The sequence below is a fragment of the Sciurus carolinensis genome, chromosome 7 (assembly GCF_902686445.1).
Source record: "Sciurus carolinensis chromosome 7, mSciCar1.2, whole genome shotgun sequence".
NCBI lineage: Eukaryota > Metazoa > Chordata > Mammalia > Rodentia > Sciuridae > Sciurus > Sciurus carolinensis.
In genome coordinates this window covers 85,460,996-85,474,249 of record NC_062219.1, presented here as the reverse complement: position 1 = coordinate 85,474,249, position 13,254 = coordinate 85,460,996, and the positions used below count along the sequence as shown (strand labels likewise).

The 13,254-nt window shown below is 36.0% G+C and overlaps 1 protein-coding gene across 1 annotated transcript in view; it reads right to left on the bottom strand.

Moving 5' to 3' along the window:
* Tmem30a (transmembrane protein 30A) overlaps nt 1-8,993 on the bottom strand; it is a 28,267-nt gene extending 19,274 nt beyond the window's left edge. The window contains exon 1 of the mRNA XM_047557653.1: nt 8,533-8,993. Within this exon, the coding sequence (XP_047413609.1) occupies nt 8,533-8,769 (237 nt within the window). The 5' untranslated portion in view covers nt 8,770-8,993. The remainder of the gene's footprint in view (nt 1-8,532) is intronic.
* Nucleotides 8,994-13,254: the final 4,261 nt, after the last annotated feature.

Sequence of the window (13,254 nt, the reverse complement as noted above, 5' to 3'; positions counted from 1 at the left end):
AAAACATGCTTTTTATATGAAATCAAGTTCAACAAAATACCACAATCGATTTAAAAATATAATCATTATGAACTGTTTCTAAATCACTTGACTCTCATACCTGAATGATCTAGTTCTCAACCAAAAGACATGTCATTTTACCACCAAATAAATATTCCTATAACCTGTGATGCAGAGATTGTTAACAACCTCCCACCTCAATTTATGTGCTACCTTCCTTTCTTCTACAATATAAAATTCTCACTAGCAGAAAATGTTGTTATTAGAATAAAAACTACATTTTCTAGCCTTCCTTGTAGCTAGTGTGGCCTTGTTACTAAGTGGAGGTAGTACAAGGCAGCTTCCAATTAACTTTTTAAAAAGTCTTTTAATTCTTTGTTCTTCAATTTTTCTTCTATACTGCTGCCCAGAAAAGGCAATCAGAACTCTTGCATCCATCTTGAACCTTAAGCATGAGAGCCAATTTCTAAGAATATTAGTAAAGTGAGGACTCAGTAAAACAGAACCTGCATATCAGTTTCCTATTAGGTTCCTAAGGCATTTAAGATTTTCATTCTTAATTACTCACTGTTGAACCCAACCCTAACTCATACACACTATACATCAACCATATCAACTTTCCTGATTTAATATATTCACTACCAAATACCCAACAACCTGGCACCAGATAATATGCCCTTCCTCTTATTTTCTCTATATACACATTTTTATTTTCTGCCATTAGATCATGCTCATATTCTCTTTTATTGGAATGCATAGAAACTTCTCCTTCAGAAGTACCATTTGACCTTCAAATTCCAGCTCAAAGTCTTTTTTCTACACAAAGCTTTCCCTGGTATAGATGGATGTCATCTCATCTTTCTTTGAACTACTAAGGTATGTGTGTGTGCTACTAAGGCTAGGTGTGTGTGCCACTCACCCAGCAGTGCTTAATTTTCCTGCTAAATGTTTGTTTGATCTTCCCCCAAAGATTCCAAGCTCTTTGAGACAGACCTCAGTTGAAAACAAGGAGGAGAAAAAAACAAGCAACAATAGGTGTTGGCGAGGATGTGGGGAAAAAGGTACTCTCATACATTGCTAGTGGGGTTGCAAATTAGTGCAGCCACTCTGGAAAGCAGTGTGGAGATTCCTTAGAAAACTTGGAATGGAACCACCATTTGTCCCAGCTATCCCACTCCACGGCCTATACCCAAAGAACTTAAAATCAGCATACTACAGAGATGCAGCCACATCAGTGTTCATAGCTGCTCAATTCACAACAGCCAGATTGTGGAACCAACCTAGATGTCCTTCAATTGATGAATGGATAAAGAAACTGTGGTATATATATATATATATATATACAATGGAATTGTATATATATATATATATATTGTATATATATATATATACAATGGAATATTACTCAACCATAAAGAATAATAAAATTATGGCATTTGCAGGCAAATGGATGAAGTTGGAGAATACCATGCTAAGTGAGATAAACCAATCTCAAAAACCAAAGGACGAATGATCTCGCTGATAAGCAGATGATGACACATAATTGGGGTGGGAGGGGGCAAGAATGGAGGAAGGAGGGACTGTATAGAGGGAAAAGAGGGGTGGGAGGTATGGGGGGGAGGAAAAAAATAACAGAATGAATCAACACAACATTCCCTATGTAAATGTATGATTACACAAATGGTATGCCTTTACTCATGTACAAACAGAGAAACAAGGTGTATCCCATTGTTTACAATAAAAATAAATTTTAAAAAAAGAAGCCCTGTCTCCCTGTCCCCAAACATTTCCTAGCATTCACTATGCCCAAAGAGGCACAGAAAAATGTCTTGTTTATTAAAAGCATTGACTGAAATGAATAACAAAATAAATCATTTTAAGTACTAAACAGATTAAGTTAAAAATGTCAAGCTAAAATTCAAGCATAGTCTGACCTAACGTTCAAATTGTAATAAAATCTGTTCAGTACAACAATCCATCAGATTTCAAAAGACACAATTATACTAAACTAATAATTTCAACCTTAGAAAGAAAAGAGGCTACTAAGTAAAAAGGGGGACATAGTTGCCTTATTTTGAGAAAGCAATGCTTCTCAGCTAGGCTCCAGAGGCTGAGGCAGGAGGATTGCAAATTTGAGGTCAGCCTGAGCAACTTAGCAAGGCCATAGGTAACTTTTCCAGACAAAACTTTTTTAGAGGGCTAGGAATGATGTGTCTCAGTGGTTAAGCACCCCCAGGTTCAATTCACGGTTTAAAAAAAAAAAAAAAAAAAAAAAAAAAAAGTGACGCTTTTCAAGTGTCAAAAGCATATTAAGGCATAGTTCAAAATAATGATAGTCTAGAGATCTGTTCATTAATTTAAATCCAAATGTCAAAAGAAGTAGAAGCAAAATAGGACAAATATAGATGAGTGAATTAGTTGAAAACATTACTGTATTTTTCAGTTTTGTTTTGCTACCACTGTAACACTAAATCAAACTGGCATTTCTTCTTAGTAATTGTAAAAATCAGTAATTTTAGTAATTCTAAAAATACATTCTATTCCTAAGAAACAGATTCTGAATTTAATGTGAGAGGAAAGAAGAAATTTGAAGGGCATGCATTTTTATACTGTGTAGGACTGGAAAAGTTCCATTTTGAATGTAAATTTATCTAAAAGGAAATCAATATAAGACCCAAACAGGTCACTCAACAAAATGCTGAGTAACAAAATAAATCATTTTAAGTACTAAACAGATTAAGTTAAAAATGGCATTTTAAGTTCCCCCCCTTGAACTATTACATACTAAAGAATTTTTTAAGAGTCCTTTCTAGAGGTTCTAATGAAGACAAAAGACAACAGAAGAAAAATGTCAAAAATAACTCTTTTTAGGCTGACTGAATTTTATCTGTGACAAAGAAATGAAGAATGATGCTACCTAAGCCAAGATAAATGGTAATCTTAGCTAAGGTATTTTATATCTATTAAATCTACAGAGATGGTTGAACACAAGCAATTACCAGGAATCATAACACCTAACTAAATGATTACTGAAGTTGAAACTAATGATTATTGAGGATTAGAACATGTAAACATAAACAGTTTTGTTGTGGCAAATGCTAAATTTGATTTAAAACTCTAGGTCAAAGGCAGGCATTTCCTTCTCTAAAGAGTCAGAAAATACCACAGAAAATATCAAGGAGCAAGGTCAAGGCTTTTATTTAAAGTACTTATGTAACAAGAAAGAAAAATTTACACCAATTGTTATGAATGAAATTCAAAATATAATATTTATGTACAAATTTTTGTGAGCTTAGGCCTACTCATGAAAAGAATTGTTTTGGCGGGGATAATACTCCACATTATTTGGATTCAAACGGATTGCAAAGTTTCATCTAAAAAATTATTTTCAGTTTCTGGGCTACAAAAAATATTCAAGCAGGCCATATTTACTTTGCCATTCCTTGATTTAAGTAATAATGTCACTTGAGAAACAAATAAAAACGTTAACACCACAAGCCTCTTGATTTCTAAGAGCTTGTTTTTTAGCAACTTCAATTAATTTAAGTATTAAAATTCTCAAACTTATTAACATAAAATGCTTTTTTTTTTAAAGAGCAAAAGAGTAGGATTTATTCAAGTGAGGAAAAAATAGGGGTTACCCAAAATGCCTCATCTTTAACAATCATTTATATAAAGCAATTTATCCTTCCTTAACTCCTAGTTAAAGGTTAAGTATAAACAAAGATTACTAAATGCAGATGAATAAATCTAACCTTGAAAATTTTACAACCTAAGAATTCAAATTACACAGGAGTAAAAACATAAATAAAAAATATATTTTGATCAGAAACTAGGGAAACAGAAGTTAAGTAGGATTAAATAACTGAGTTCACTAAGTGAAATAATAAGATGAAAAACAGGAAAATGAGAATTTTATCAAATAGGAGAAGGAAGCTAATCTATTCAGATTTCATGAAAATGTATCTTAAATACTTTTGGCAATATTAACTGGAAGTAAACGTTCAGTTTCTAAATTAATTCTGAATATAATTCTGAATGACATCCTCATTTGATTCTAAATATTAATTAATTTTTTTTTACTTTTTGAGATGCAGTACAGGCTGGCCTGGAATTCCTAAACTCAAGCAATCCTCCCTCAGCTTCCCCAAGCAGCTGGGACTACAGGCCAATTACAACCTATCTGGCTTTCTAACCATTAATCTAAAACTATGTAACTTTATACTGTTAAAAGTTTTTTCAAAAGTTAAGAATAACCCCATGTTATGGTTTGGATGTGAGATGTCCCCTAAAAGCTCACATGCGAGGCAATGCAAGACCGTTCAGAGGGGAAATGATTGGGTTTTAAGAGTCCTAACCCAATCTGCCAAATAATCCCCTGATAGGAATTAACTGAGTGGTAACAAGTGGTAGGGTGTGGCTGGAGGAGGTGGAAATTGGGGAGTGGTTTGGGGGTATATATTTGTATCTTGTCAATGGAGTCTCTCTCTGCTTCCAGATGACCATGTGAGCTGCTTTCTATCCATCACACTCTTCCACCATGTTCTTTTCTGCCTCACCTCAAGCCCCAAGGAATGCAGTCAGTCCTCTGAAACTGTGAGCCCCTAAATAAACCGTTCCTCCTCTACAATTGTTCTGGTCAGATCTTTTAGTCACAGCAGCGAAAAAGCTGACAAATACCCCACTATCTTTTTCAAGTTAGCTCCATAACTCATCTTCCCCAAGAACCCTAAACTTGAAAAGCATTACCTCTGCTGTGGAAATATGTGCCTGACTCCTACAGTTGCCAGATTAAAGGAAATATATAACTTTGCTCCCAATAAAAAATAAGATAATAAATCCTAATGTTACGATATTAAAGATTTAAATATTTCCTTATGATGAAATTAAAAACTGTAGTTTTCTAAAAAGCCTCATTTTATTTACTTTATAAATCTAAAAACCAACAAGATACATAAACCTAACAAGGGGAGGGAGGAAATAAACTGCCAAATATAGACATTCAAATGTAAAAGTACTTTTTTTTAAAAAAAAACAAAACACCTTTTTAAAGTCCAAGGCACTTTATAAGAGCAGTAATTTTTTAGTAAAACATTTCTGGGAAAATGTAAACACTCACGGATTTTACCTTAAAATTTTGGATTTTTGATCTTAGCACTTTCTACACACTTTGATTTAACAAGTCCCTAGGAATCTCAACACAGCAATAAGGTTTTTAAATTTTCAAAAATAAAGAAACTTAAGATGCAAGCAACTTACATAACAGAAGTGAATGCTAGCAAGAACTTCTCATTAACCATTTACTTTTTTCTTTTTGTACTGGGGAATGCACCCAGGGGCACTTTATCACTGAGTGAAGTCTCCAGCCCTTTTTATTTTTTTAACTCTTTTTGTTGTTGTTGTCTATTTTTTATATGGTGATGGGCTTGAACCCAGGGCTACATGCATGCTAGGCAAGTGCTTTACCACTGAGCTATCTCCCCAGCCCCCTTTTTATTTTTTATTTTGAGTTAAGGTCTCACTAAATTACTGAGGCTGACCTCAAACTTGTGAGCCTCTTGCCTCAGACTCCTGAGTCACTGGGATTAGAGGTATGCACCACAGCATCCAAGAAATCATTTATATTCAGTAACTCTCAACATACTTTAAACTAGTGGTTCCAAAAGATAGAGGGGCCGGGGATGTAGCCTAGTGATGTTTAAGAACCTGGGTTCTATGCCCAGCACAAAAACAAAAAAACAGAAAAAGTGCAGGTAGAGACAAATGGGGGTGTTTTGGGAAAGCTTCCAAGATTTTTCTAATAACTCTAGATCCAATCAGAAACACTTCACTACATATTTAACACTAACACTTTTAAGTACACATATGGATTCTATCTGAGTAACTGGTATATCAATATTAGTACAAAATTCCAAGTTATTACTAATTTTAATTTCCTCTAGTTTCAAAGGTGATATAATGTGAACATGCAGCATTTTAAATCACATTAAAGTTGGAAGTTACAGAATTTCAAAGATGAAAAGAATCTTAGAGATAATCTAATATGAATTTTTTGATTTATCAAGAAACTGGACTCAAAAACACATGGTTATGATCACAAACTAGAGAGTGAGGCTGGAAATTCAATTGTAATACCCTGACTCAACTTCAGTGCTCTTTTCACCAAACCAAGCTGCAACATATTTCTTCAGGCAAACTGAAATCAGGGTTACACATGAACTAATAAGAAATTTCCATTTTGCCAGTTATTTACTGTCAAAAAATTTAGAAGCCTAAAGTTTTTTAAAAAGTTAAATATTTACTTTCATATAATTTGTAAATAATCATTCATTAAAATTCCACATTATTGCTTCTTCTTAAAATCAAGATTTAAGATGATTCAAATTTTTAATGTTAAATTATTTTCTTCATCTACTATCATTTAGCATTGCAAGTAAGGATCTTAGTATAGTGTGAAAGCTTAAAACTGGGAATCAAAATACTGGGTTTCTGTCTCTATTATATAACACTCTTATTTAGTTTACAGTAAAATATCAACAGCTCTGATTCTATTTCTCATCTCATGGTTAAGGATCATCATAATTTAGTGCCAGACCACTTATCTATGTTCCTTCTAAGACTGAACTTCAGAGAAATTAAGTAAATTTTCCAAAAATCTGAGCTACTTACTTTGCTCAGTTGGAACTTAACCCAACTCAGACTGACTCTAACTAGTGTCATGGTCTTTGCATTACACCACATTACACAAATCTTGATACAACGTGTGACCATAATGTGGTTGTGAGAACAAGTATAAGCTGAATGTCAATTATCCAAAATACTTGGGACCAGAAGTGTTTCAGATTTCAGTTTTTTGGATTTTGGAATATTTCATAGCCTTCTCCAGTTGAGCATCCCTACTCTTGAGAAACTGAAATCCAAAAGTTCAAAATCCCAACTTTTTGAGTACCCCACATGACATAACCAAAATGTTTCAGATTTTGAAGCATTTTGAACTACAGTGCAGAACAGTTAAGGAGACATAAACAATAAAATACATAAAAATACATACTGAAATAATATACTGCAACATGTTCTCTAATTATTAAATTGAAAATGATTTTTAGTAAAGGATTTAAAAACTAGTTAGCTATACATACTATTCTCATTACTGTTATTAACAATAAAGTAAGCATTGTAAAATCAAAAATACCTCACTCTTGCTTTTAGAGATAACACTATAAATTAAACTGGAAACAAGGAATCCCTATTCCCTAGTTAAAAAACCCCATTAACCCACATACAGCATTTATAAAAAAGCATGTGGGGCCAGTCACAGTGGTGCACACCTGTAATCCCAGTGACTCCAAGGCTGAGGCAAGAGGATGCAAATTTGAAGCCAGTCCCAGCAACTTAAAGAGGCCTTAAGCAATTTAGCCCTGTCTCAAAATTTTAAGCAAGAAAAAAGAAAAAGTAAAAATGGCTGGGGATGTAGATCAGTGGTAAAGTGTACCTGGGTTTAATCTCCAATACCAAAAAAAAAAAAAAAAAAAAAAAGTGTGTGGGGATATGTATATATATACAGAAATGAAAAAAAAAAAAAAGTCCAAGATTACTTGGTATCAGTTCTTGCCTTTTCAAACAAATAAAAAACACCTAGGATATGAAAGAAGAGAGAATGGAGCAAATATTTAATACTGGTGATTGTACAGTATTTACATCTATCAACCATTCTTCACCACTGCAGACGGATACAGATACAGTACTGCTGCTCTGACAGAAATCAAAATGCTTCCCAATAAAGTTTTTCTGTCATATCTTATATAAGAAAACTGTTCAATAAAAACAAAACGAGTAAAGTTTAATAATGCACAGCTTATTCAGGGTTGTTGTCTCTGACTCTGTAAAGTCTTGAAATCAAGGGAGAATGTGCGGCATAATTATAAAAAAACACTGCCCCAACGCAAAACCAGAACTGAAGTTTCTAGTTATCTTTTACGTATAGCATGCCTCTCATGCAACAACACTTAATTAGCCCAAAATGAAAGGCACTGCGCACACCTGGACTACCCAAATGTCCTAATGTGTGACCTGGTAACATATGACTTGACTTCAGACAAGAATCATCAATCATCAACTCTGTGACTCTGGGTCCTTTTCTCAGCAAGGGCCAAGGTGTAATCTCTGTACCCCGGGATAATCCCCACACAAGTAATGACACTCTACCCGTCAACTACGTCGGAGTTACATCTATAAAGAACTTTTCCTCCCACTTCTCTTTTCACCTCGCTGAAAAACACCCCTAATTCTCCACCTGATCCACTTCCTACTTCAAGCATTCACTCCGTTTCTAACCGTGTAAATCACGGGTAGAAGGCAGCTAGGACAAAACTGCAAATTCAGAACACCCGCAGATAGAGAAAGAAACCGAGGAAGAGGGACGGTGTGGGGAGGGAGGGGCCCGCCCGTCCACCTCCGGAGAGCTAGGGAAGGAGGCGGCGGGCGCCGAAGACCCGGCCCCCAGGACGCCAACTCCCCGCTCCCGCCCCTCACCTCGATCTCGCGGATGTTGTTGGAGGTGACGAAGATGCCGATGCCAATGGGGATGAAGATGAGGCCGATGATGAAGAAGGTAGGTAGCACCGTGCCCGCGGTAAGGAAGGGCTGCCAAGCGGGCAGCCTTTGCTGTTTGAAGGCCGTGTTATCCGGCCTCCGGGTTTTAGTTGTGCCCCCAGGAGCACCCGGGGGCCCACCGTCCACTTCATCCTTCGCGTTATAGTTCATCGCCATCGACCCCCGGGGTGCGGATCCGCGAGGTGCAGGTGGACTGCCCAGGGGACCCGCCTGCTGACCCTGACAGGAGACGCGCAGGCGCCGCTGCCGCCGCCGGCACAGACACCGGAGAAGCGGAAGAGGCGGGACACTCTTTCGCAGACGACTGCTGACCGGAAGCGGGAGTCGGCTGGAGACGCCGGAGGAAGGGAGAGAGGAAGGAGGGAGAAAGCTGAGGGAAAGGGGGAGGGGAAAGGGATGGAGGATAGAAGAGGGAGGGGAACACCTGACGCGCCCTGATCATCTGATCAGCTGCCCTGTGACGACAAAGTGTAGGGCTGAGGCCCTAGAGCGTGAGGCTACGTTGGCGCACGCGCGACGCTGGGGCGCTGGGGCCTCTGCGCTTGCGCCATAGGCGCGTCTTCGCTCTTGTGGCCGCTGCCTCTGTTGGCGCACTAGTGCCTGTTCCTCTGGTTAACACAGCGACGGCGTTCCTATTGGCCGGCTCTGTCACCTGGCTGAGCCACCCTCCTCAGCGACCGAGAGATCTCTGGTGGTTTCGGCTCTAGACAGGTTATTTTCGTTATTCTGACGCCTACTCTGAAGGGGGATTGGAGCGTTTAAAAGACCACACCGAGGGATGCTGAGCCATGTGTAATTGGCAGTATTTGCTGGGGTTATAAGTCACCACGCAACATGCAGGTATAAATTTTAACTGAGATGTGCAACGTTTAACCCCTTGTTCCAAAGTCAAGAATCAATACTGTGATTTGGTTAACCTGTGGTTTTGCTTCACACATTTTTTTTTTCCTCACATTTTTCCTCCATTGATGGTCTTCACTTTGCCCCTTCTCTGTGTCTGCCATTCCCGTTTGCACATTGATGTAGGAAGTCATTTGAAATAAGTTTTGACTTTTTAAAATTGATTATAAAAAAGCTGAAGATACATCATTATATAAAATAAGACACTACATACTTTAAAACTGCCAAGGAAATATGATATCAAAAGTGACTAAATCAGGAGACCAGAGTAGTATACAGACTGAAAATGTAGAACTCATCAAAAAACTATATAATGGTAACCTCCGTTGATTGAATGGAGAACTTTTTTTTATTTGCATATTTCTGTATTTCCCAAAATGTATACAGTAAGCATTTATTGTTTGTAAAATTTTAAAAATCTATTATGTGCAGTCCACATTATTACTGTTTTTGAAATCTAGACCAGTCAGTAAATCACACCATTTCAATATAAATACCCAAACTTTATTTTTTCAAGGCTTTGTCTTATAGTTAGGCTGTTTGGAAGGTAAATCTAGGAAAGGAAAACTAAGGAGTACTTGGTCCTCATAATTTATAATTAAATGCTTTTTTCAAAGTGTCCACAAGTCTTAAGCCTGTGATCCAATCAAAAATTTTTTGCAAAGAATTTAGAGGAATATGAATAATTTGTATCTTGTAATGACACTAGCTTGGGTTGTCTCTTACATGACATTTGTTACCCCTCAAATTTTTAGTACCATTAACATTCCTTGTCTACATTTTATTTTGGTCTATGTAAATTTACCTTCAAACTTAGGCTCAAATGGAAAACAGTTGGTCACAGTTAATGGAGAAGGCATCAACTCCTTTTATTTTGCTAAGTTCTATTGGTTGATAAAAAAAATGTATGTTGCAATGTTAGACATAATTCAGAAGTATGTTTTTTTTTCTCCCCACTTCTGCCTGTATCATTACACTCACTAAATGTGATAGTTCCTTAACTGCTTACTATTCCAGCATTCAGTATAAATGGTCAGTTACAGTTCGTCTTTCTTATTCATGAGTTCTGCATCCAGAGTTCAACCAACCTTAGAGCAAAAATGCTTGGGAAAAAAAATTGCATCTGTGGTGAACATACAGATTTTTTTCACCATCATTATTCCCTAAACAATAACATAAAACAACTATGTATGTAGCATTTACTTTGAATTAGGTATAAATACAATAATCTAGAGAAGTATGTGGGAGAATATGCACAGGTTATATGCAAATATTACACCATTTTATATGAGAGACTTAAGCATCCAAAGATTTTGGTATCCACAGAGCTCCTGGCACCTATCCCCCTAGATAATGAAGAAGACTATATTTTGCTGTCAGGTTTTTTGTTGTTTTTTGGTGACTTAAGTGGTTTTTTTAGTCAACTTTTCATCTTTTTGATTAAAAGACCTGACAGATGAGGAAAAGTTTTATTTTGACTCAGGATTTCAGAGGTTTTGTCCATGGTGGGCAGACTCTAGCTGGGCCGTGGTGAGGCAGAACATCATAGCTTCTGCATGGCAGACAGGAAGCAGAGAGCTTCATTCACCAAGAACAAACTATAAACCCCAAAGTCATGCCTCTGATGACTTACCTCCTCCAGCCACATCCCACCTGCACAGTGTCCATCCAGTTAGTCCATATCAATGGATTAATCCATTGACTGGATTATAACTCTCACAATCAAAGCATTTTACCCCAAACATTCCTACATTGTCTTGCACATGAGCAATTGGGGAACACCTCATGTGAACCATAACAAGTGAATTGTGTATTTAAGTGTTTACTTACTTGTTCATAGGAAAGATTAACTTGTGTTTTTATTTTTAACTAGAAATTCCATTTTGAATGAAGCATGGATTTGTAGAACTGAAACCTTCGATTCCTTCCTAAAACTTACATTTTCAAATGAGGTACAAGTGGATGAAATTACCTTTCCAGATCTCTTGCTATTCCTCTATTTCCTTTCCACTATTTTGCCACCACAATATGCTTCTTTACCCAGCTAACATATTTTTTTCACCTCCTCATCTCAGGAACTCAGGATTTTTATTATTTTCTTCCTCACACATTGTTTTATGATATTCCTTACTAGGTAGTTTTTCACTCACTTGATGAAGTAGGAGTTCTTTTTTTAAAGTTTTTCAGCATTTCAGGGGCAACAAAAGAGAATAGTTGTTCTCACAATGGATTATCAGTATATACATTTTTAAACTATAGTGGTTACAAGTGACCCTGTGTATATATATATATATGTATGTGTTGATACATTTAGATAACATTTGTATTGTTTAAATGATGGTTAACTTTCTGATTCCTTGCAAAACTGGAGCTTACGTGGATGAATGATATTTATTAATGCTATCAAGTCAACAAGTGTGCAATGAATACATGAGCTCAAATATAAAAATAAATTTGAAATGTTAGAACAGATGCAAACCCAACTATCTGAAAAGATATAGATTTTTAGCTTTTTGAGGGGAAGATTTATACCATTTCCATCTTTCAGTTTAATTGCTGTGTTTATATCAGTGAACCAGGAACATCAAAGAAAATACAAAAGAAAAACTTGGGTAACTTGAGGAAGGAGGAAGGAGAAACTGAAACTACTCTTTGTATTGTTTGGCCAAAGTGCCACACAGATTTGCATGTTCATCTCCTTTGATGTTTGGTGCTGCTTTAGCTCTCTAGCTTCTAACCATACATACAAATTATTTCCTTTACATCTGTAACTTAAGGTTGTTTAGGAGAGTTGAAGAAAATAAATGTGCCATATTTTTACAGCATGAGTTTCAGGGAAAGGGACTAGATATGCTTTGAATTGTTTTCAGTACTTTTTTTTGCTCCTCCCCTTCACCCCAATTCAATCAACTATGGCAGCTTAGAAAACTTTGGTGAGACTAAATAATATTTGTTTTTTATTATCTCAGAGAACTTTTAGAAGAGTGATGTAGCATTTGTATAATAAATTTAATTTCCTGTATTTATTACCTCAGAGATTGATTCAAATTGATTTTTAAAAATTACCTATAAAATTAACCTTTTCTTGATTTTCATGTATTGTAGTTATCGAACTCTTTCACTTAGACATATAGAAACCTTTTATTTTCACACTGAGAGATTATCTCATTGGTGGTGTGATTAAAGATTTTGCAAGTTCTTAAATAACCAGTCAGTAATCCAAAATACTAGTCAAACAAGATATTTTAATGCTTAGTACCATCAGAGGAAAAAGCAGTGACACCAAAATTCCTTAGTGGACAGACTAGGATCTTTGTGTTAAAAGGGGGAAATAAGGTTGGATTTCTCATGATTCTATATTTCTTTAAATGAAAGAATATAATTCTAATAAGATCTCGAACTTCATGACTTTCATTGCATAGAACCTCTCAGTTATTACGTCTCCATGGCACATATTCAATAGGTGACATCAATTATAAATAAGATCTTACCTTCAAATATGTTGCCATATCTGGATTGACAACCAGCTAACATCTGTTACATGTAAAACAGAGAAATTAATTATTTAAAAAAGAAGGGTGGAGGAAGGAAGAGGCTTAACTTACCCTGTAAGAATTAATCAAGAGATACAGGGAAGTAGATCTTTTTAAAAGCATTCTTTATAAATCATGTTTGGACCATTTTTAGATTTATTTTAAACTTCCATTTTTCTATTTTTCCAAATCTTAACTTATTGGAAGA